Source organism: Lepidochelys kempii, chromosome 11, assembly GCF_965140285.1.
Source record: "Lepidochelys kempii isolate rLepKem1 chromosome 11, rLepKem1.hap1, whole genome shotgun sequence".
Taxonomy (NCBI): Eukaryota; Metazoa; Chordata; order Testudines; family Cheloniidae; genus Lepidochelys; species Lepidochelys kempii.
The window spans coordinates 22,866,021-22,886,314 of NC_136390.1; the positions used below are offsets into that span (position 1 = coordinate 22,866,021).

The following is a 20,294-nucleotide window of genomic DNA, read 5'->3' on the forward strand; positions in this document are numbered from 1 at the left end:
TGCAATGATAATGAAGGTGGGCCATTTCCAGCAGTTGACAAGAACGTCTGAGGAACATGTACATACACATGGGGAAATAGTTTTACTTTGTGTAATGGCCCATCCACTCCCAGTCTTTATTCAAGCCTAAGTTAATTGTATCCAGTTTGCAAATTAATTCCAATTCAGCAGTCTCTTTTTGGAGTCTGTTTTTGAAGTTTTTTTATTCAAGAATTGCCACTTCTAGGTCTGTAATCGAATGACCAAAGAGATTGAAGTGTTCTCTGACTGGCTTTTGAATGTTATAATTCTTGATGTCTGACTTGTGTCCATTTATTTTTTTACATAGAGACTGTCCAGTTTGACCAATGTACATGGCAGATGGGCATTGCTGGCACATGATGGCATATATCACATTGGTAGAGATGCAGGTGAACGAGCCTCTGATAGTGATGAAGTGAGCTGTAGCTCACGAAAGCTTAAGCTCAAATAAATTTGTTAGTCTCTAAAGTGCCACAAGTACTCCTTTTCTTTTTGAGCCTCTGATAGTGTGGCTGATGTGATTAGGCCCTATGATGGTGTCCCCTGAATAGATATGTGGACACAGTTGGCAACGGGCTTTGTTGCAAGGATAGGTTCCTGGGTTGGTGGTTCTGTTGTGTGGTGTGTGGTTGCTGGTGAGTATTTGCTTCAGGTTGGGGGGGCTGTCTGTAAGCACGGACTGGCCTGTCTCCCAAGGTCTGTCAGAGTGATAGGTTGTCCTTCAGGATAGGTTGTAGATCCTTGATGATGTGTTGGAGAGGTTTTAGTTGTGGGCTGAAGGTAATGGCTAGTGGCGTTCTGTTATTTTTTTGTTGGGCCTGTCCTGTAGTAGGTAACTTCTGGGTACTCTTCTGGCTCTGTCAATCTGTTTCTTCACTTCAGCAAGTGGGTATTGTAGTTGTAAGAATGCTTGATAGAGATCTTGTAGGTGTTTGTCTCTGTCTGAGGGGTTGGAGCAAATGCGGTTGTATCGTAGAGCTTGGCTGTAGACAATGGATCGTCTGGTGTGGTCTGGATGAAAGCTGGAGTCATGTAGTGGTTAGTAGGTTTCCAGTACAGGGTGGTGTTTATGTGACCATCGCTTATTAGCACCGTAATGTCCAGGAAGTGGATCTCTTGTGTGGACTGGTCCAGGCTGATGGTGGGATGGAAATTGTTGAAATCCTGGTGGAATTCCTCAAGGGCTTCTATTCCATGGGTCCAGATGATGAAGATGTCATCTATGTAGTGCAAGTAGAGTAGGGGCATTAGGGGACAAGAGCCGAGGAAGCGTTGTTCTAAGTCAGCCATAAAAGTGTTGGCATACTGTGGGGCCATGCGAGTACCCATAGCAGTGCCGCTGATTTGAAGGTATACATTGTCCCCAAATGTGAAATAGTTATGGGTGAGGACAAAGTCACAAAGTTCAGCCACCAGGTTTGCCGTGACATTATCGGGGATAGTGTTCTTGACGGCTTGTAGTCCATCTTTGTGTGGAATGTTGGTGTAGCGGTCTTCTACATCCATTGTGACTACGATGGTGTTTTCAGGAAGATCACTGATGGATTGTAGTTTCCTCAGGAAGTCAGTGGTATCTCGAAGGTAGCTGGGAGTGCTGGTAGCGTAGGGAGGAGTCTACATAGTTGGACAATCCTGCTGTCAGGGTGCCAGTGACTGAGACGATGGGGCATCCAGGATTTCCGGATTTATAGATCTTGGATAGCAGATAGAATACCCCTGGTCACGGTTCCAGGGGTGTGTCTGTGCGGATTTGTTCTTTTGCTTTTTCAGGGAGTTTCTTGAGCAGATGGTGTAGTTTCTTTTGTTAACCCTCAGTGGGATCAGAGGGTATTGGCTTGTAAAAAGTGGTGTTGGAGAGCTGCCTAGCAGCCTCTTGTTCATATTCCAACCTATTCATGATGACGACAGCACCTCCTTTGTCAGCCTTTTTGATTATGATGTCAGAGTTGTGTTCTGCACAGCTGAGGTTATGGGGCAAGTGATGCTGCTTTTCCACAATTTCAGCCCGTGCACATCAGTGAAAACACATGTAGAAGTCCAGTCTGTTGTTTCAACCTTCAGGAGGAGTCCACCTAGAATCCTTCTTTTTGTAGTGTTGGTAGGAAGGTCTCTGTGGGTTAGTATGTTGTTCAGAGGTGTGTTGGAAATATTCCTTGAGTCAGAGACGTCGAAAATAGATTAACAGATCCAGAAGAGTACCCAGAAGTTACCTACTACAGGACAGGCCCAACAACAAGACTTTGTGACTAGCTCACCTTACCTGATCACTCTCGTTTCAGTGTGTATGGTAACATCCATTGTTTCATGTTCTCTGTGTATATAAATCTCCCCACTGTATTTTCCACTGAATGCATTCGATGAAGTGAGCTGTAGCCTGTGAAAGCTTATGCTCAAATAAATTTGTTAGTTTCTAAGATGCCACAAGTCCTTCTTTTCTTTTTGCGAATACAGACTAATACGGCTGCTACTCTGAAATTTTTCTTTTTAAGAAATTTTAGACATTCAAAGACCCTTATAGGTACTACCCTCTGCAATATCTAAATACTATACATTTATACAAAGTTAACAGGTTTCAGAGTAGCCGCCGTGTTAGACTGTACCCGCAAAAAGAAAAGTTAACAGACTCTTCTACCATACTCAGACACCCTAAATATTGAGGACATTTACTTCAGCAATTTCCAGACTGTGGACAGTTTGTTATACTTATAAGAAGCACACAGGATCTTTATAGGGAAGAAGGCAGCTCTCTCTCTCTCTCTCTCTCTCTCTCTCTCTCTCTCTCACACACACACACACACACACACACACACACACACACACACACACACACACACACACACACACACACACACACACACACACACAGTCCTGCCAGTTGATGTTTATAGTTCCCAGTCCAGAGTCTGGATCAATCTAGTGGCCAGCCAGATTGGATGCAGAGGGAAGCAGGGCTCTGTCAGATGCGATCCGATGCTCCTGGAGTGTGGCAAGATGAACCCAAAGTCCCATGGCAAAGCACCCTGTTCTTACAGTCCTTTTTCTCTGTTGAAGTCTATAGATTTTGCTGTGTCAGTTTCTGACTGGTTACTCCTTGATTGGTGTTAACATTCCAAAATACCTGTGAGAGGGTCATCCTGTCCTGGTTTCGATTTAATCAGTTATCTTTAGGGGTTCCAGCCTTCACATCAGGGTTGTCAATTTGCCCTTCCTCACTCATGGATACGCATTGATGGTTCTTTGGCATCAACAAATCTCGATAAGTGTCTTCGCTCCTCCTTTCTTGACCATCTGGTTAACAATGGCCTTCACACTGTTTCTTTTCCCGATGTATGCATTCCTCATTCACACAAACAGTCTCTTACAGAGACCAAACAGTCTTTTACAGAGACTCTGAGAATACAAACAGTAGTATTTTATATCAGCAAAAAGGCATTGCAAATTAAACCTTGCTAAGTTTCACAATCAATAACTAAGACAATTTACATTGAGACCCAGGCCTTTAATGTTCCTCTACTCAACTTAACATAGACACAATACAGAATCCTGTCTCTTACTAACTAAACCTTAAAACAAAGAACTAAAGAGGGCACAATTTGTAATGCATATGGAAAAACAGAATCTCATAAGTCCCAGAGGGTCATTCCTTTCTACTATTCAAATGGGGTGGCTAGCAGGATGAAATCAAATTATACATTAATTCTTATAGTGCCATTCTAAAATCCTTCCCCTACAAGTTCATAGGTGACATGGGTGTTGACAGATCTGGTTTGCAGCTGCTTCCACAAGTTTCCAGACTTCTCCTTACAGGGGAGATCTGAGAAGCCTTTAAACAGAGGGGAAACAGAGGGGATCGAGACTAGCTGCATATATTAGGGGCCACTGTTATATGAGAGAAGGGGTAGTGGAACATGAGCCATTCCCCTAGACCAGAGCCACAAAGGAGAGAGAAATGTTCAGAAGAAAAGGGAACCAAGGCTTTGTCTACTCAGGAAAGTTGCACCATTTTACCTAAGGGTGTGATTTAAACCAATTTAGTTTAACTAGTGCAAATCCCTGTGTGAACACTCTTATTTGGATTTAAATCAGCCCTATTTTGGTTTAGCTGAATTCAGTTAGAAAGTAGTATAAGTTAAACTGAAATAAGCTGCTTTTAAACTTAGACAAGGCCTAAGTGGCAGGGAGAAGAGAAGATGGCAGAGAAGCATGCCGAGTTGATCAGCAGGGGCAGGAAGAACTGTACCCATAGGAGAGAGAGATTAATTGAAGACTAAATTAGGTATCTTAATTCTTTTTTAAAAAAGAAAGACCACCCAGTTTTCATATACAAGATGGTTAAAATACATGAATAGTTTGTCAGTATTGCTTTATCATATAAGCTCTTGATGTAACTGACAGGACTGTTACGAAATCTCTATTGATAAAAGGTTGAGTTGCTCAGTTGTCAGTGGAAACCGATGAGGCTGATGAGCTCTCTGCTGAAATGTTGTTCACACTGTAAAAAAAAAGAAAAGTTCAGGCACCTATGGCTTACTTCAGACCGAATGACGGTGTCCCTTTCTATTGTATTTCATCTCAGGCGTGCTAGGTGGAGAACTCATGTTTTCTGTGCAGCAATAGGAATAACTCAGGCTATATCCAAACCCAGACACTTCTTAATCTTTGGGTTATGAATAGATTTAGGGATAAATTCTTTATGCTCCTAATCACCCAAATAAAAGTCCTAGTGCCCCTTGTGGCTGATGGAAAACTAGCAGGGAACATTTGAACCCTTTAATTACCAAGTTCATCAATTCCTTCTTCAGATTAGGCAATCTACCAGCAACCATTAATGAAATATCTATATTTACACTACTGCCTGCAACACCATTGAGCACAAAATGCTGCTATCTCAGTTACACAGCCTCGTAAGAGTAGTCCAGGAAAGCACTGAGCTGACTTAACTCATTCATCTTGGACAGATCCCAGATAGTTATGATGAGCAAGTGTTCCTCTTTCACAGGAGCTTTCACATGTACTCTTCTGCATGGAACTATCTCCCCTCCTCTCAGCTGTTCAGTTTAGATATGAACTAACTTGGAAAGATTGTTCAACCAATATTTGAGTGACACTTACCTTTCTCTCCTCAGTGGACAGGACTCAAGCCATCACACAGATGTCATAATGCTTCATGGAAATAAGCAGATGGATGAAAATTGGTTTAAGATGTACCCAGATAAGACAGAAATGATAACTAGAAAAACTATGTTGAGCTGATCTCATTCACATCCCCTGAAGGCATCAGTCCTCCATGTCAGCACTTAGTGGTCTGATATTTAGGCAGGGAAGACTTGCAGTATCACATCACACTACTGCTCTGTACTCTCCATGACTATCCATTCAACTCCTTACCCTAACCTTTCTGGTTTCTGGTGGACTAAGGCTCAGTTACCTTAAAGACCACATCTTTCTGCCTCTTTGGGTGGGGGGTGAAACTGTTAGTGGCTAGAATGAAACTCTTAAGTGCCAGTGGAAAAAACTTTATCAAAAGGAAGCTGTAATCTTTGGGATGCCAAAAAAGGTTGGAATGAGCCATAATCATCTCATGTTCAAATCAAAATGCAAGACCCACTACACTGATGATTAATAAACCTGCACATCTCATTAACAGAAAGTAAAGTTGGGAGAACAGAAGAGAAAAGAAAGAAGGAAATGTAAAATGAAAATTGAAAGTGTGATGAGAGGAAGGAAACAAATATAATTTGTAGAACAACCCACTAAATATTATAGTCAAACAATATAGCAGAGGGAAATATTCTTCACATGAAGTTTTTAAAATCTTTTAAAAATGGAGTTTAAATGGTACAACACAATGATTGCCCTAAAACTGCTTAAACAGAGATTTAAGAGGCAAGTTCAGAAAGGTCTGAAAAAGTGTTTTAAGAAGACTGAGGTCAATTATTTATGAATTAAATTACTGATTTCCTTTTGAATTTTTTGAAATCAATTTCCTAAGTTCTCTGCTTAAACTAAGATTCCTCCCAGAGTGAAAACTCTGAACACAGACAGCTTCATTAAGCCATTAAATATTAAATGAACTAAATTAAGCTTGAAAAATCACCTCAAGCTATTTTTCCATCTTCAGTCTCTCAGATAAATGAAAATTACTACATATTGTGCCAAGCTCTCCTCAGCAGGGTGTAGGCAGTGGAGGGTATAGCATTACTTTCTTTTTTTTTTTTCATCTTTGCTTTTAGGGGCTAACCCTCTAGTCTCCTGAACCACTTAAGAAACAGCCAACTTCTAGGAAACTTTAACTTCTAAGTTCACTTTTGTATAATACATTATGTAATACAAATACTGTGCCTTCAGCCCTTTGTGTACAACATGTAGACTATTTTTAATCTCTCAAGTCCCAGTAGGAAATGCTTTAAAATCCTTCATCTTCATTTCTCTTCCTGACTTCCTTTCTAAAATGTCCCAGCTGTGCTTGCGTGAAGCTGTCAATTCCTTCTCTCCAAATGTCATTGACCATGCTGAGCTGCTACCTGCCAGTTACCAGCAATTACCCAGGCACTTTCCAACAATGCCTTTCAGAAGTTGAAATAAAGATGAGGATTCAGTGGGGACCACATGTACCTCTCCTCTACCAAAAGGAGATGGAGAGCTCCCCATGGTCTCTGTAAGCAACATTCCCACACAGCTCCCCTCCCTGCTCGTTTGGTGCAATGAGAGCTCTTTCAGTTTGCTTTAATTGCCATTTAAAATCTCTCTATATATGGAGTCTTACTGTTTACATAGCTGTGCCACACATCAGGTAGGGAAGCATGATTATCCCCAATTCAGAGATGGCAACTTGAGGTAAAGAGAAATGAGACTTGCCCAAGGTCATAAAGGAAGTCCATTGGCACTGAATTCAGATCTTCAGGGTCCCACTCTGGTGCCTTAAACACAAGGCCATCCATTCTTGTAAGGAGTCTTGTGCTAGCTCACTGAACTTCTTATTCTTTACAGTATGAAGTACCTGAAGAAGAGCACTGTGTAATTCAAAAGCTTGTCTCTTTCATCAAAAGAAATTAGTCCAATAAAAGATATTACCTCAATCACCTTGTCTCTTTAATATCCTGGGACCAACACAAGTACAACAACAACAATATGACAGACATTTTAAACAACAGGCTTTCTTTGTTCTCTTCTTTTTGCTTTCAAAGTTGCTTTTGTAGAAAGCTGGCATATTCTTTGGGAATGGGTGAACCAGTTTAATAGAAGTAAGAACTGGTCCTCACACAACTTAAATAAGTAACTTATTTACATTTTTACTGATATGTTTTTGGCCACTTATTAGTTTCTGTTGAGACTAGAAATATCAAAATACCTTAAAGGCTATTCCCAGAATAATCTGGATTTTGACTGGAACCAATGAGAATCTAGTGACAGATCTTCAGATGAGCTGCAATTCAGGGCATGTCTACACTCCGAAAATTTAAAATGACTCAACAAAAAGTGCAAAGTTCATGTGCAATAAACCCCTCTGTGGACACCTTCATCTAGAAGTTAAGTGACTTAACTTGCTGTAGTTTATTTAGGATTAAGCTACTGCAAACTCAGGCCAGAATGAGAGCATCCATAGAGGTGTTTAATGCACATTAACCTCACTTCTTTAGTTGATTCATCTTAAATATCCTGAATGTTCCTGTGTAGACAAGTTCTTGCTGTGTGAGGGCTAGAATACTTATCAAACCAAACCTGAACTCTGTTTCTATTTCAGTTCACCCATTATTAATATTTATATTGTGCAAGTGATTAGGTGCTGGCAGTTCATCCCATCATTTTGAGAGAATTTTACAGCCCCACAACTCCATTAGCAGCTTCATTAGAATTAGGTTGTCACACTTTTATACATGCTGTTTCATTCGGTTAGCTAGATAGTTTTTAGAGGGGATTAAGTATACTAAAGTATTCTTTTAATAATTTAGCTGAGATGCCTTTTGTACAACAAACAGCAAAAGAGATTTAAAAAAAAAAAACTTTGTTTTATTACAGGGCTTAGATGTATTAAAATCCATGCTCTCACTTTCATTCCTACCATGCCACTTGTAAAAAGGCCATTTGTGTCTTTAGAGAGAAATGTAAAATAGTATTAACTTGTAGTCCATGCACAAAATATGCTATTATTTTTCTTCACTTTAATGGTGTAGCATTATAGTACAAGTTTTAGATCACTCTTTTAATTTAAAAATGCTGCCATCTAGTGGTTATTGTGTGTATAAAATGTTTTGTTTCATGCTCCTTAGTTATTCCAAATTTTCAGTTCCCTAGATATGGCCATCCTGTAACATTTACAGGGAGTAGAGGGTGGAGTGGGGGTGTTAGTATAGTGTAGGGATAAGTACAATAAATTTAAAAATGCATGGTACAGTATGTGATGCTACCTCACCTGTTGCAAAATTCTAAGGGACAGATTTCCATAAGTGCTAAGGTCCCAAAATTGCAAAGGCAATGAGAGCTTCAAATATTTAGCAGCTCTGAAAATCAGACCCTTACTGTGTAACTGATATAAATAAATTATTTATCCTTGTCCTTGCAGCATGTCAAAACATGTATTTTAATTAACTATCATCTTTTATTTGTTATTAATATTTTTTCACATACCATCACAGCGTTACAATAGATCAAAATTGGGGGCCTAATAGAAGCCCATAAAATTATTCATTTGAGGATGGATATAGATTTGTGTGTGCATGTGTACACACACACACACTATACACAACTTGTTTCTATCACCAAATCAAACAGACTTTGGTGCTGGGATACGGGGAAAAATTTACTTTTTTTGCAGAGTCACTTTTATGGTATTTATCCTTTTAGGGAGTCTATTAAAGTCTTCTCTTTCCTCTAGGGTTGCTATGTTGGCTTTGACCTGGCTCATGCTGTTGGTAATGTAGAACTGCATTTACATGACTGGGGGGTAGATTTTGCCTGCTGGTGTTCCTACAAGGTGAGAGCTGCTATAGTATTTGAGAATGTTTTTAATAATTATGTTTCAGAGAAGGGTGGGCAAAGAGGATCAGATTAAATAGGAATCGTACCGGCTCCTTGGACCAAAACTCAAACAGAAGCTTTGTCTAAGGTATAAATGCAGCTACCTTGGGTATGGTGGTTTTTAAGACAAATCTGAAGAAATAAAATATTTTACAATATCTATTTTCAACAAGCTCATCACATTAAGACAATAGATGAGGCCAAAGAGCTTCAACTAAAAGCCTTATTGAAATTGTATAACCATCCTGTCTTTATTGAGGGAGGATGAGGGAATGCTGCATGTGAGAAATGATGAGAGCAAAATGTATTCATGTTAATATATTCTTTACAGTATTTAAATTCTGGAGCTGGGGGCCTGGCTGGTGCCTACATTCATGAGAAACATTCCCAGACTATAAAACCAGTGTAAGTATTTCTATATATCGAAGAAAGCCCACAGGGCTGTTGTAAAGTTTAAATGTGAAAACAGTTCTCTCTTTCTCTGTCAAAATACACTGTTGCCTTTGTGACATTGCTGATTGATTCTGTTTTTCTGACTGAGGATAAGGTTTTAGAGGTTCAGGTTCCAGGTCCAGCCAGGGCTGGAGTTCTGGTTCAACAATATTAGAATTTCATAAGATTCTTCTTTTGAGATATTGGCCCCAAATACTGGAAGTCTTCTGAGCTCAATATCTTGAGGGTAGGAAATCACAAGTATAATTTATTCTTGTGAGAATTCCCACAGTTTTGGACTGATGTCTTAAGATTCATTTGAAACAGAGAGCACTTAGGGAGGGTTCAGAATTAGGGATACATATCAACAATCCTCATTCCCAAATTTGAGGAAATTCAATTGTATAGTTCCTGTTGGACCAGGTCTTAGATAAGTAAGTAATGGTGCTTATGGTTGAAGAAGCTAGATCAGTATGCAACATCTAATATTTTTGCCTTCCCTCCTCCCCGCCCAAAGAAAATGGATGAATGTGACCACATTTGAAAAATTTAACTAAAAGTTGATTTTTTTCCCCTCAGAGGAGATAGGAATAGAGCTCTGTACATCCTTTCAGTTTTGTTTCACAAAGGTTCATGATATCTTTTTTCCATTTCAGTCCATTTGATTTTCATCTTGTGACTTTTGCTTTCAGTTTGTGGTTAGAATGAATCAGTTTTATGCAGTCAAACCAACCAAGTGGCATTCAAATTTCAAACCTCAGGGAGTTTTTAAACGAACATAGGCTGAGTTTAAATGCCTAGTCAAGCCAATATGTACTTTCAGAAGTAATTCACTGACATGAGTGGGATGAGAGAGACAAGGTGGCTGAGGTAGTATCTGTTATTGGACCAACTTCTGTTGGTGAAAGAGACAAGCTTTCAAGCTTACACAGAGTTCTTCTTCAGCTCTGTGTAAGCTCAGAAGCTTGTCTCTTTCCCCAACAGAAGTTAGTCCAATAACCAATATTACCTAACCCACCATCTCTCTCTAATATCCTGGGACCAGCATGGGTATAATAACACTGCAAACTTGAATGGGATTACTCATGTGAAGAAGGATTATCTGTATCCTCAAGTAGTTTACCAGGGTTATGGGCTAAGACCACAGTGCTACAATGAGCACTGTGAAATTAGTGAGGTGTGGGGTTCCATCTGCTCAGAGTTCATTGCAGGATCAGAGGCCTAATTTGTTTAAAAACAAAAACATCCAACCCATAACATGAAACCAATAAAAAATTGTGTGGATTGTTGTTTTCTTGCATCTCTAATATGGAATTGCTTAAATCTTCTGTTTGGCCCTACATTATAAATAGTAGTATATGACGGTATTGAAATTAAAAGTGTATATGCAGGGAGAGATATTTCAGATTACATTACAGAAAGTAAGTGCTCATGCATGCCCTAAAATGGATTGTGATTTCCAGTTTTTGTTAACGGAAGGGGTTTTTTAATTGGCAATTTCACTTTTCAGCTATACTCTAAATACTGGCTAATACAAGTTCAGGCAACAGTTAATTAACCTCATTTTATTCTAAACTGGTGACTGAGAATTTTAGTAAATTATAATAGTTTTAAACTCCATTAACACATACATGTGCACCCCCTAAATAGGTCATCTTCTTGGACTCTGCTTTCAGGTTTACATGCAATCTAATAAGAGGAAACAGTTATAACATTAAAAGTAAGTAACCCTAATCATGTCTAAAAGACTGTTTAGTGTAAACAAAATACAACAAATTTTCTTTTAAAATGTAAACACTGAGTACCTTTCTTGGACCTGAAGAAGAGCTTTGTCTAAGCTCAAAAGCTTGTCCTTTCCACCAACAGAACTTGGTCCAATAAAAGATATCTCACCCTTTTAAGTTCCCTTTTAAAGTTAGACTTTAAAAATAAAAATCTGAGTCTGTGGTTGGTGAACAAAATCAAAGACTGTTTTAGCTCTGATTAATAGTTCTCTAACTGTGGCATGCTTTCATTATAATATCTACTTTTAAAGCTAGGAAGCATTAGATCTGTTTTCTCAAAGACTTTTTAATTCATGTAAAGCTATATTCTCTGAACAGAGGTTGGCTGCATACAAAGAAATACTTGTTAAAAATGTTATATAGATGCTGTCATATTTAAAAATAGTTGGATTGTGATTTTTTTTTAATACATCAATAAATGTAAACAGTACTTTTCTGATGTAACACCTGGAGAAATTGCTGGTACTTATTTTTATTTTAGCTGGGACAAGGAAAACTAAATCTAGTTTCAAAGAGAAATAATATTATTATAACCAGTTGCATTACATTATGTGCAGCTCCTAGGCTGTCTAGACTCTTAATAGATAACACAATATTGCTGATTGGTTCTTGGAATCATCTCAATTGCTCACAACAGAGAACCCATTGTAGGGCGTGCAGCCATTTATAAACTGATCATCACAAGTTTTTATTTGCTTGAGGCAAACACCAGCAAAACTGGATGCTCTTCTGAACTATTCCACCCAGTACTTCTCTCCCACACTTTCGGTGTCCCATCTTTCTTTCTCCCTCATTACTATTTTCCTTGAACTACATGCTCTTTGTCCTCTCTGTATATGTCCCCTCTCCTTCACTCAAAAGATTAACTCATCTGCTCCAAAAGATGCACCTTCCGTTCCCTACTCCTTAACCTCCCACTAGGCTTTCAGGTCTGAAAAACAAACAAACTACCTAGCCCATCTCTGCACTTTTCCATCACTCTAGGCCTGGTCACCTTTTTATGGTCCTTGGTGTTTTCCCAACAGAACACACAGAATAGCCATCTCTTATTGCTGCTGTGTTCAAGAGTACTCTTAGGCTTTCCCCAGTCAAATACACACAATGCAGTCTGGCACTAATGTGGCCATGCCTGCTGGATCCTACAAGGATCTTCAAGCCTATTTGGGGTGGGTGGGAGAAGAAAGGGGTCAGGGTCTCACAGGGGGAAGATGTTGGGGACAGGAGAGAGGAAAGGGACTTTGTAGTGAGCCGTCTGGAGACACAGAGTGGGAAGAGTGATTTACATTTGGGGGTATGTGTGAAAAAGAGACACATAGGGGATTGGATCCCTTTCCTGAGCTTTTGAAACCTTAGTAAATGCACCAGCTTGAATTTGTGGAATGGGCTAAGATTAGAGTTTGTTACTGAACCAATTTCCCCATACATAGTCATTAAGTCCTGTACTATGCTGAGATAAATGAACATTTTAAAGTATAAATATAGCTACATGTTACATACTTTTCCAACCTGTGACCCACTGTATACATTGCAGATGGCGCTGAAGCCAAACTGTGGGTCTAAGCACCACAGAACTTTGAAGTTCAGATCAAGATCTGCATCTGAAATTTGAGGGGAGGCCCTATCTTTATCTCTATAACAGGCTCGAATCAGAATTCAGGATCAGATCCCTGAGTCCAGACAGCTGCAAATGTTAGAGATGTAGAACTTTGGGTGCAAACTTTGCAACATGAGCCCATCTCTCAGTCAAGTTACTTTAAAGCAGGACGACACAAAGTCAGAAAAGCAGGACAGTGAAAAATTGTAAGAGTAATTTTTTGTTGGGACCTTAATAGCCATAGTTCTTTTGTATATAATGAAACATGGAGATCAAATTGTTTGTTGTTAATATGCCCCAGTTGCATTCCTTTTTCCCCCTCCCACATCACCCAGCCATTTCAGATTTCCAAATAAAGCAGTGATACAAAAGAGAATTTGTCTATGTCAAAGTGCTCAATTTGATAGCTGATTCAAATGCAGAACAATTTGCTGTGTGGTGTACAATCAAATAGAGTGGAATTTAACTGTTAGTGAAGTTGCAGATTTTATGCTGTATCTAAAAAGTCTTTAATCGTCATTTGAATCAAGGATGACACCCAGTGGCCAGAAAAGTTCATTCAAACACAGAAGCCCCAAATATCTTTTCATTTTTGTCTTTCAGCCACCCTGAAGTAGGTAATTAAATTCCAATCCAGTTGATCTCTGTGTAATTTAAATGATTTGACAGATTGTTTTTAACCCATGGCCAATATTATGTAAACCACTTTAACCAACCATATTGATTTCTTTAACTTATCTCATCCTTCATAATCAAGCTATTGACTAGGCAATTATATTTATCAAAATGTTTTATTGCCTTGTAATGTAAAATGTACATTCTGGCCATCTTTCAAAGATGAAGCTCCGAGGTGTATGCCAAAGGACCTCTTGCCTGTAATTAGCAAGTATAAATTAGAGCCCAAGGTAAAACCAGGGCACAGGGTGAGAAATGGTTTTGTCGTCCCGCAAAACTTCTTGAAATTTCAACATTTTTTCCTCTTCCACATCAGGTGGAAAACAAGAGAGAGCAAGAGAGACCAACCCTAACAGCTAATAGCCTGATGGTCAGGCCACTAATCTGGGAGATGGGACACCCACATCCAAGTCCTTCTCGGCCTACTGTAGACCAGGAACTTGACTGAAGATCTTCCACATCCCAGATGAGTGCCCTGACCATCAGGTTGCTGGCTATTCCGGGATGGGTTTCTTTCAATCTCTCCTTTTGGAGCTGTTCCACTTTCCATATATAAGTAAACAGTCATTAAGTTTCCCACATGAGTACCCTAACCCCTGGGCTCTAGAGTCAGTATCTCTCCCTCTCTGTATAAATAATTAAATATTTGCTGGGCCAAAGCAGAACAGCTCCAACAGGAGAGCATAAGACACAGACTGACTCTAGATCCCAGTAGTCAGGGTAGTCCTGCTCAGCATTATTAAGCATCTTTACCTAAAATGTCAGATAGCATTTTTCTAGCTTATCTTTCCTTTCTTCCTTTAGTGGAAACTTTGTGCCAATTGACTTTTGATGTCAATGGTCGCTAGTCTGTTGACTTTGACAATAGTTGAGACCACTTCTGACACCAGGGCTGAATTTAGCCTTTCAATATCTGTTCCACCTTTTAGAATGCAAACTGATTCAGTCAGCTTGGACTCAGATGGTTTCCCCGCATAGGTATACATTGACATTTTATAATGTAAAGAGGTGTGGTCTGTAGAGCAAGGATTGAGTGTCAGGACTGAAGCTGTATGATTTAACATTTAATTCCCTAAGTTTGGGGCTGCAACAAACCCAAATACTCTGTTTCTTTTTTTCTGGAGAAGAAAGAGGGTCTAATTCTGTAAATTTAAGGCTACAAAGGAGGAAATTTTGTTTTATTCCTGACTATACTACACAGTTGCTGTGTAGCCTCAGGTGGATCACTCAGGGAGAGATGTTCAAAGATACAAATGACAGGTGCCTAGCTCCTTTGTGAACTTCTCCCTCTTAACTTCTGTGCCTCAGTTTCCCAATTTATAAAAACTTACCAAAAGGATTGTTATAAGGAAAAACTAATATTTGTCAAGTGTCTGGAATGGAAGGCACTATGGGAAAAAAAGTATTTATATTGTAGTATTTGTAGTTATAATTGAGCAGTTTCTTTAACCGTTTTTTTTAACCCTTCTTTTTTGCTGTGCAAAACAACCTGACTGAATCCTGGGTTAGAGGAAAAGAAAAAAAAATCCTAGCTGAATCCTTATAATAAAAAGTACAGCACCTTTTAATAAGATGAAAAGAAAATAAATGTATATAAAGCAGCCATGAGAATAATAGATAAGCCTTGGCAGAAGAGTAAATAAATATTCTACACCGTCTAATGTTTAAAATGAAAGGATTTATCAAGCTTTTACCTGCTGCTTGTCTGCGCTAAAGTTGAGTTTAAAAATAAACAGTTTGTTTGATGTGGTGGAGGAGTGCCGTACACACAGGAAACAGCTGATACCCCAAAAGCATCTCATTTTTATTATAGAAACAAAATATCAAAGGAAAAACAAGAAGGCCATAGCTATTTCATACACACCAGGCTCCCACTTCGAAAAGCTTGGGATCTTCAAACAAGATCTTGGTTGTTGGTTTCTTGATTGTTAGAAAGGTGAGAATTCAACCTTTTCTGGAGGGTTGCCTTTCTTTTTGACTGTATGGTCCCTAACAAAAACTCAAGGGCCTGGGTTCGTCCTCTTACAAAAACCTTATCCCAGTATGCCTTCCTGGTTTTAAGATGATTAAAGACCAGCAAATACCATCTAAGCTGCCTGATGATTTAGAGGTCCTGAGCACTCACAACTCTATTGACAGCATGCATATGCTCAGCATCTCTGAAAATCAAGCCTATAAGCTGTCTGCTTTGCATCTGATTGTTCCATCTCCGTCCCTTCCAGCTGGTAAGTGTTCCTGGCTCCTATGATATTTTTTACTTCAGTTTATTGGGTTTCTTATTACTGTTATTTTATTCCTTTGAGGAAATAAATGAGGAAATGCTACATAACCATATTTTGGGATTTGAGCCCTCAGTGCTGTGACAAAAATGGCTGAAGCTGCTGTAAAGATAATGCATCTGCCCATCTTTGGGAGTAGAATTATTCTAAGGAAGAAAAAATGGTTCTCAAATAGGGCAGTAATGTTGCTTAGTCTATGCTGGAAAAAACTATGGCTGCTTTTGTGAAGGTGTTTATATGGACAATAGACACATGGCTTGATTTTCATTGACCTTCATTCCTCTTGAGGCCAGCTGGAGCTGCAGATCTCAGCCCTTCTGAAAATCAAGCCAAAATAAACAGTAACCTGGCCAAAGGAAGGATGTGAAGGAGCACTGTAGGAGACTTCTGAGAAGCTGTGCTCAATGGAGCAAGGTCAAAAGTTAGTGGTAACTGATAAAAAAATGTACTGGGTGCAGTTTGTAGAAAGATTTGTTGTTAGTACCAGTGAAATCAAATAGTTGGGTAATGTAGCTGTAAGCTGTTCGGGAAATGCAACATGTGTGTCCTGAGTGCATAAACTATCCTAGACTATGACAGAAGTAAACTGTTTCCCTGCCAAGTCAATGAGAGCAATTTAGCTCCTTAAGCTAATTTAAAAACCAAAACCTAAAATCCCCCATGGAAGAGACAGTTTAGGAATAAAGGCACTGGCTAATTAGGTTTAATTGCATTGTCTTGGGACAAGTGATTTATTAGGCCAATCTAGACCCTTGATGGGGCTGCAGGGGTATGTTCTTGGATTCACCATCTGAATGGCAAATATCCAAGAGCATTATTTAGCTTTGGAAGGAGTTTTAGGTTATGAAGGAGAGGCTGGTTAATATGCTTTCCATCTATTCCCATTCTCATTTTTTCAGCTTTGGGCCTCCCATTATGTCTGTCTTCATCAGAATTACTGGTCTAGTTGATGCAGGGAAGGTGTAGACATGACATATCTTGATTTTATTGAGGCTTTTGACACAATTACACATGACATTCTCATAAGCAAACTAGAGAAATGTTGTCTAGATGAAAGTACTATAAGGTGGGTTCAAAACTGGTTGAAAGACCATACTCAAGAGTAGTTATCAGTGGTTTGATGTCTCATTGGTGAGACATATGTAGTGGCATCCCACACAGATCTGTCCTGAGTCTGGTAGTATTCAATATTTTCATTAATGACTTAGATAATGTTGTAGAAAGTGTGCTTACAAAATTTGCAGATGACACCAAGGTTTGAGGGGTTGCAAGCACTTCAGAGGACAGGATTAAAATTCAAAAGGACCTTGACAAACTGCAGAACTGGTCTGAAATCAACAAGATGAAATTCAAAATAGACAAGTGCAAAGTACTACATTTATGAATGAAAAATCAAATGCATAACTACAAAATGGGGAGTAACTGGCTTGGCAGTAGTGCTTCTGAAAAGGGTCTAGGAGTTTTTGGTGGATCACAAATTGAATATGACTCACCAACTGGATGTAATCGCAAAAAAGCCTAAGTGTCTGGGGTGTATCAACAGGGGTATCAATGTATAAGACCCAAGAGGTAATTGTCCTGCTCTACTTGGCAGTGGTGAGGCCTCAGCTGGAGTACGGTGTCTGGTTTGGGACGTCCCCTTTCATAGGAAAGATGTGGACTAATTAGAAAGAGTACAGAGAAGAGCAAGTAAATTGAAAAAAGGTTTAGAAAAGCTGACCTATGAGGAAAGGTTAAAAAAACCTTGGCATGTATAGTCTTGAGAAAAGCAATCTGAGGGAGGTCCTGATCAGTCTTCAAATACATTAAGGAATGTTATAAAGGGGACAGTGATCAGTTGTTTTCCAGGTCCAGGGAATGTAGGACAAGCAATGGCTTTATCTGTAGCAAGGGAGATTTAAGTTAGATATTAGGAAAAACTTTCTAACTATGAGGATAGTTAAGCACTGGAATAGATTTCCAAGTGATATTGTGAAATTACCATCATTGGAGGTTTTTAAGAACAGCATACACAAACACCTATCAGGGACAGTCTAGGTATACTTGGTCCTGCTTCATCACAGATGGCTAGATGAAATGACATCTCAAGATCCCATCCAGCTCTATATTTCTATGACTTATTTAGATTTTAATATCCTTGGGACAAGGAATGTATCTTTCTGTTTATAAAGTGCTGTGTATATTTGTAGTCCTATATAGCCATAAATATGTTGCAATAATGTTATCAGAGTTAGGTAAAATTGATTTTTTGTGTGTGCGTGGAATATGCCACTCACATTCTCTTTATTCTTTCCATGTCACCCATCAGTTCATTCCTAGACAATTGTTCACCATTTCAATGAATCCAATCACATTTCCGAAAATTATGGTTTTCCACAAACTTTTGGGGAACTGAAAGTTTTTAGTAGAACCTGTGGTAATGGGGTTCACTCACCATTCTGGCATCTCCTGCTGGCTGTCCTGGGGATTAGCTCAGTTCGCCAGGGTGCCCTCCTCTGGTGGTGGCTCACTGCCATCACTCCTGCTCTAGGATCCACATCAAGGACCGCGGCGTCCTCTTCAGCAACACAGACCTCCGGCCATGCCACACACTGTGCTCCCCTCCTTCCAGGGAACCTGCAGTCCACTGTTCAGCCACTTCCCTTAGTGGCTACTGCAGAGAATTGTCTGGCCACTTCCTCATGGCCCCAACATCCTCTTTGCCCTTGCTTCAGGGCCTCATCCTGCAAACCCCAGCAGCCATCCAGGAGCTGTCTCTCGCTCCCCCGGTCCCTTCTAGCAGCACTGCTCTGTCCAGGGTGCTGGCAGTTCTCTCAGCCCTCTAGGGACACAGTCCTTCCACTCTGGGCAGAGAACTTTCCTTTTCTGCCCTCCCTTTTTGTATGGGCCTGCTTGGCTGCTCCCTTCAGTCCTTCTCTGATTGGCTGACTCCTGTGCAGCCTCCATAGGGCTCTATTAACTTCTTAGAGCCCAGTGTGGGGCAGGCGCACCATCACACCTGTGAAAACTTGAGAATCCTATTTCATGTAAATCTGTCAGTGTATGTGTCAATTTTGAAAAGCATGGTCATGAGTTCTATTCCCACCTCTTCCACTAGCTAGCCTTGACATTTCTTTGCACCTTCATACAGAACTTTACAATTATTATCTAGTCCATAGATATTATTACCTACATTTTACAAAGGAAAAAATAGGAAAGATGACTTGCTGAGGATCACAAAGTAAATCAGTATCAGAATTAGAGCCCAGGACTTTTGCCTTATGTCCCATGCTGAAATCAACTTATCCAGTGAGCCTCTTAAAGAAATCACCAAACTTCTCTGAGCCTTAGATTTCCTATCTGTACATGTATTGCTTACCCATGTGTGGCTGGAGACATCTCATGTACCATATAATTTTTTGGATTTTATGAATGATGTTTTTAAAATGTTGCCCTCTCCCAACTTTATTCCTTTCAAAAGGTGAAACCTTATCCTGTAAGTGAAAGAGCATCCTATTTAGAGCCATATCCTCTACAAGTTCTCTCATATCCAATGCTGATTCATCAAAATCAAGATGTTTCCAGGAGCCTGTTGGATTTTGAGTAAGTTGTGGTAGGCCGCATGGTTACCTGCTTAGCTGCTCAGTAGACCACCTGCAGACTGACAGGAAGCCAAGAGTTTGGAGGCCCTGACTTCTGAGCTCCCAGACTCCAGCTTCTCCTCAGCTTGTCAAACAATTTGATGTGGATCCAGGAGCCTGCAAGCCCTGGCTCCCAAGCCCATAGGATACTGGCTCCATTGGGCTTGCAGCCTCCCAATTCCCCATCAGGCACAATAACAGGTAGCTGGGACTCTGGGAGCTCTGGGTGTGCTGGATCACAGGCTTCTGGCTCCTTGACAGCCTCATCTCCTAGGACTTCCAGAGTCTGTTGCTTCCAGAGCAGACCACCAGATGACCTGCCTCTGAGCTGGGGAACACAGGGCTCCCAGGATCGAGAGTTGCGTTCTTTTTTGAATTTCCATTTCACAGCACATTCTGAAATTTTGTGGGGGTTGTTCCAAATGGGAACTACACCAAATTTAGAAATATCAAAATCTGACAGAAAAATGAATTACTTTTCTCTGTTCAGCTTGAATCCTGATGGAAACCAGCAAACAGAGCTGTAAACAGGGGAGTTTGAATGGGAGTTCTGTTGGAGGAGAAGGTATCTGTAGGTATGTATATTGGTATTTATAGAGGCTGGTAGGGGCAGTGTGCTGGGAGAGATGCTGAACCCTGATTAGGGGGCGGGGCTTCTCTGACTAGGGGTCCTATAAAGGTAGCCAGCCAGTCAGGCAGGCAGCGGCACAGACAGCTACAGTGGCACAACAGCTACAGCGGCACAGGAGCCAGCAAATAGAGCTGTAAACAGGGGAGTTTGGGTGGGAGTTTGTAAGGGGAGTTTGGGGGGAAGACTAAGAGAGCCAGGCAGAGGAACAGACAGGCTAGTGAAGGGAGTGTGTGGTGGTCT

General features: G+C 40.1%; 1 protein-coding gene across 10 annotated transcripts in view; it reads left to right on the top strand.

The window, feature by feature from the left end:
• The window catches only part of KYNU (kynureninase), a 90,410-nt gene that overhangs the window by 41,125 nt on the left and 28,991 nt on the right, over positions 1-20,294 (top strand). For 6 of the 10 annotated variants that reach the window (XR_012154227.1, XM_073305393.1, XM_073305388.2 and 3 more), the window contains 2 exons: positions 8,897-8,995; positions 9,371-9,444. Coding sequence is in view for 7 of the 10 variants with exons in the window: in XM_073305393.1 (XP_073161494.1) it covers positions 8,897-8,995; positions 9,371-9,444 (173 nt within the window). In the remaining 3 variants the exon portion in view is untranslated. Of the gene's footprint in view, positions 1-8,896; positions 8,996-9,370; positions 9,445-11,121; positions 11,215-15,337; positions 15,461-19,263; positions 19,386-19,913; positions 20,008-20,294 lie in introns of those variants that run through there. The other 4 variants (XR_012154230.2, XR_012154228.1, XM_073305394.1 and 1 more) reach the window with 4 other exon arrangements.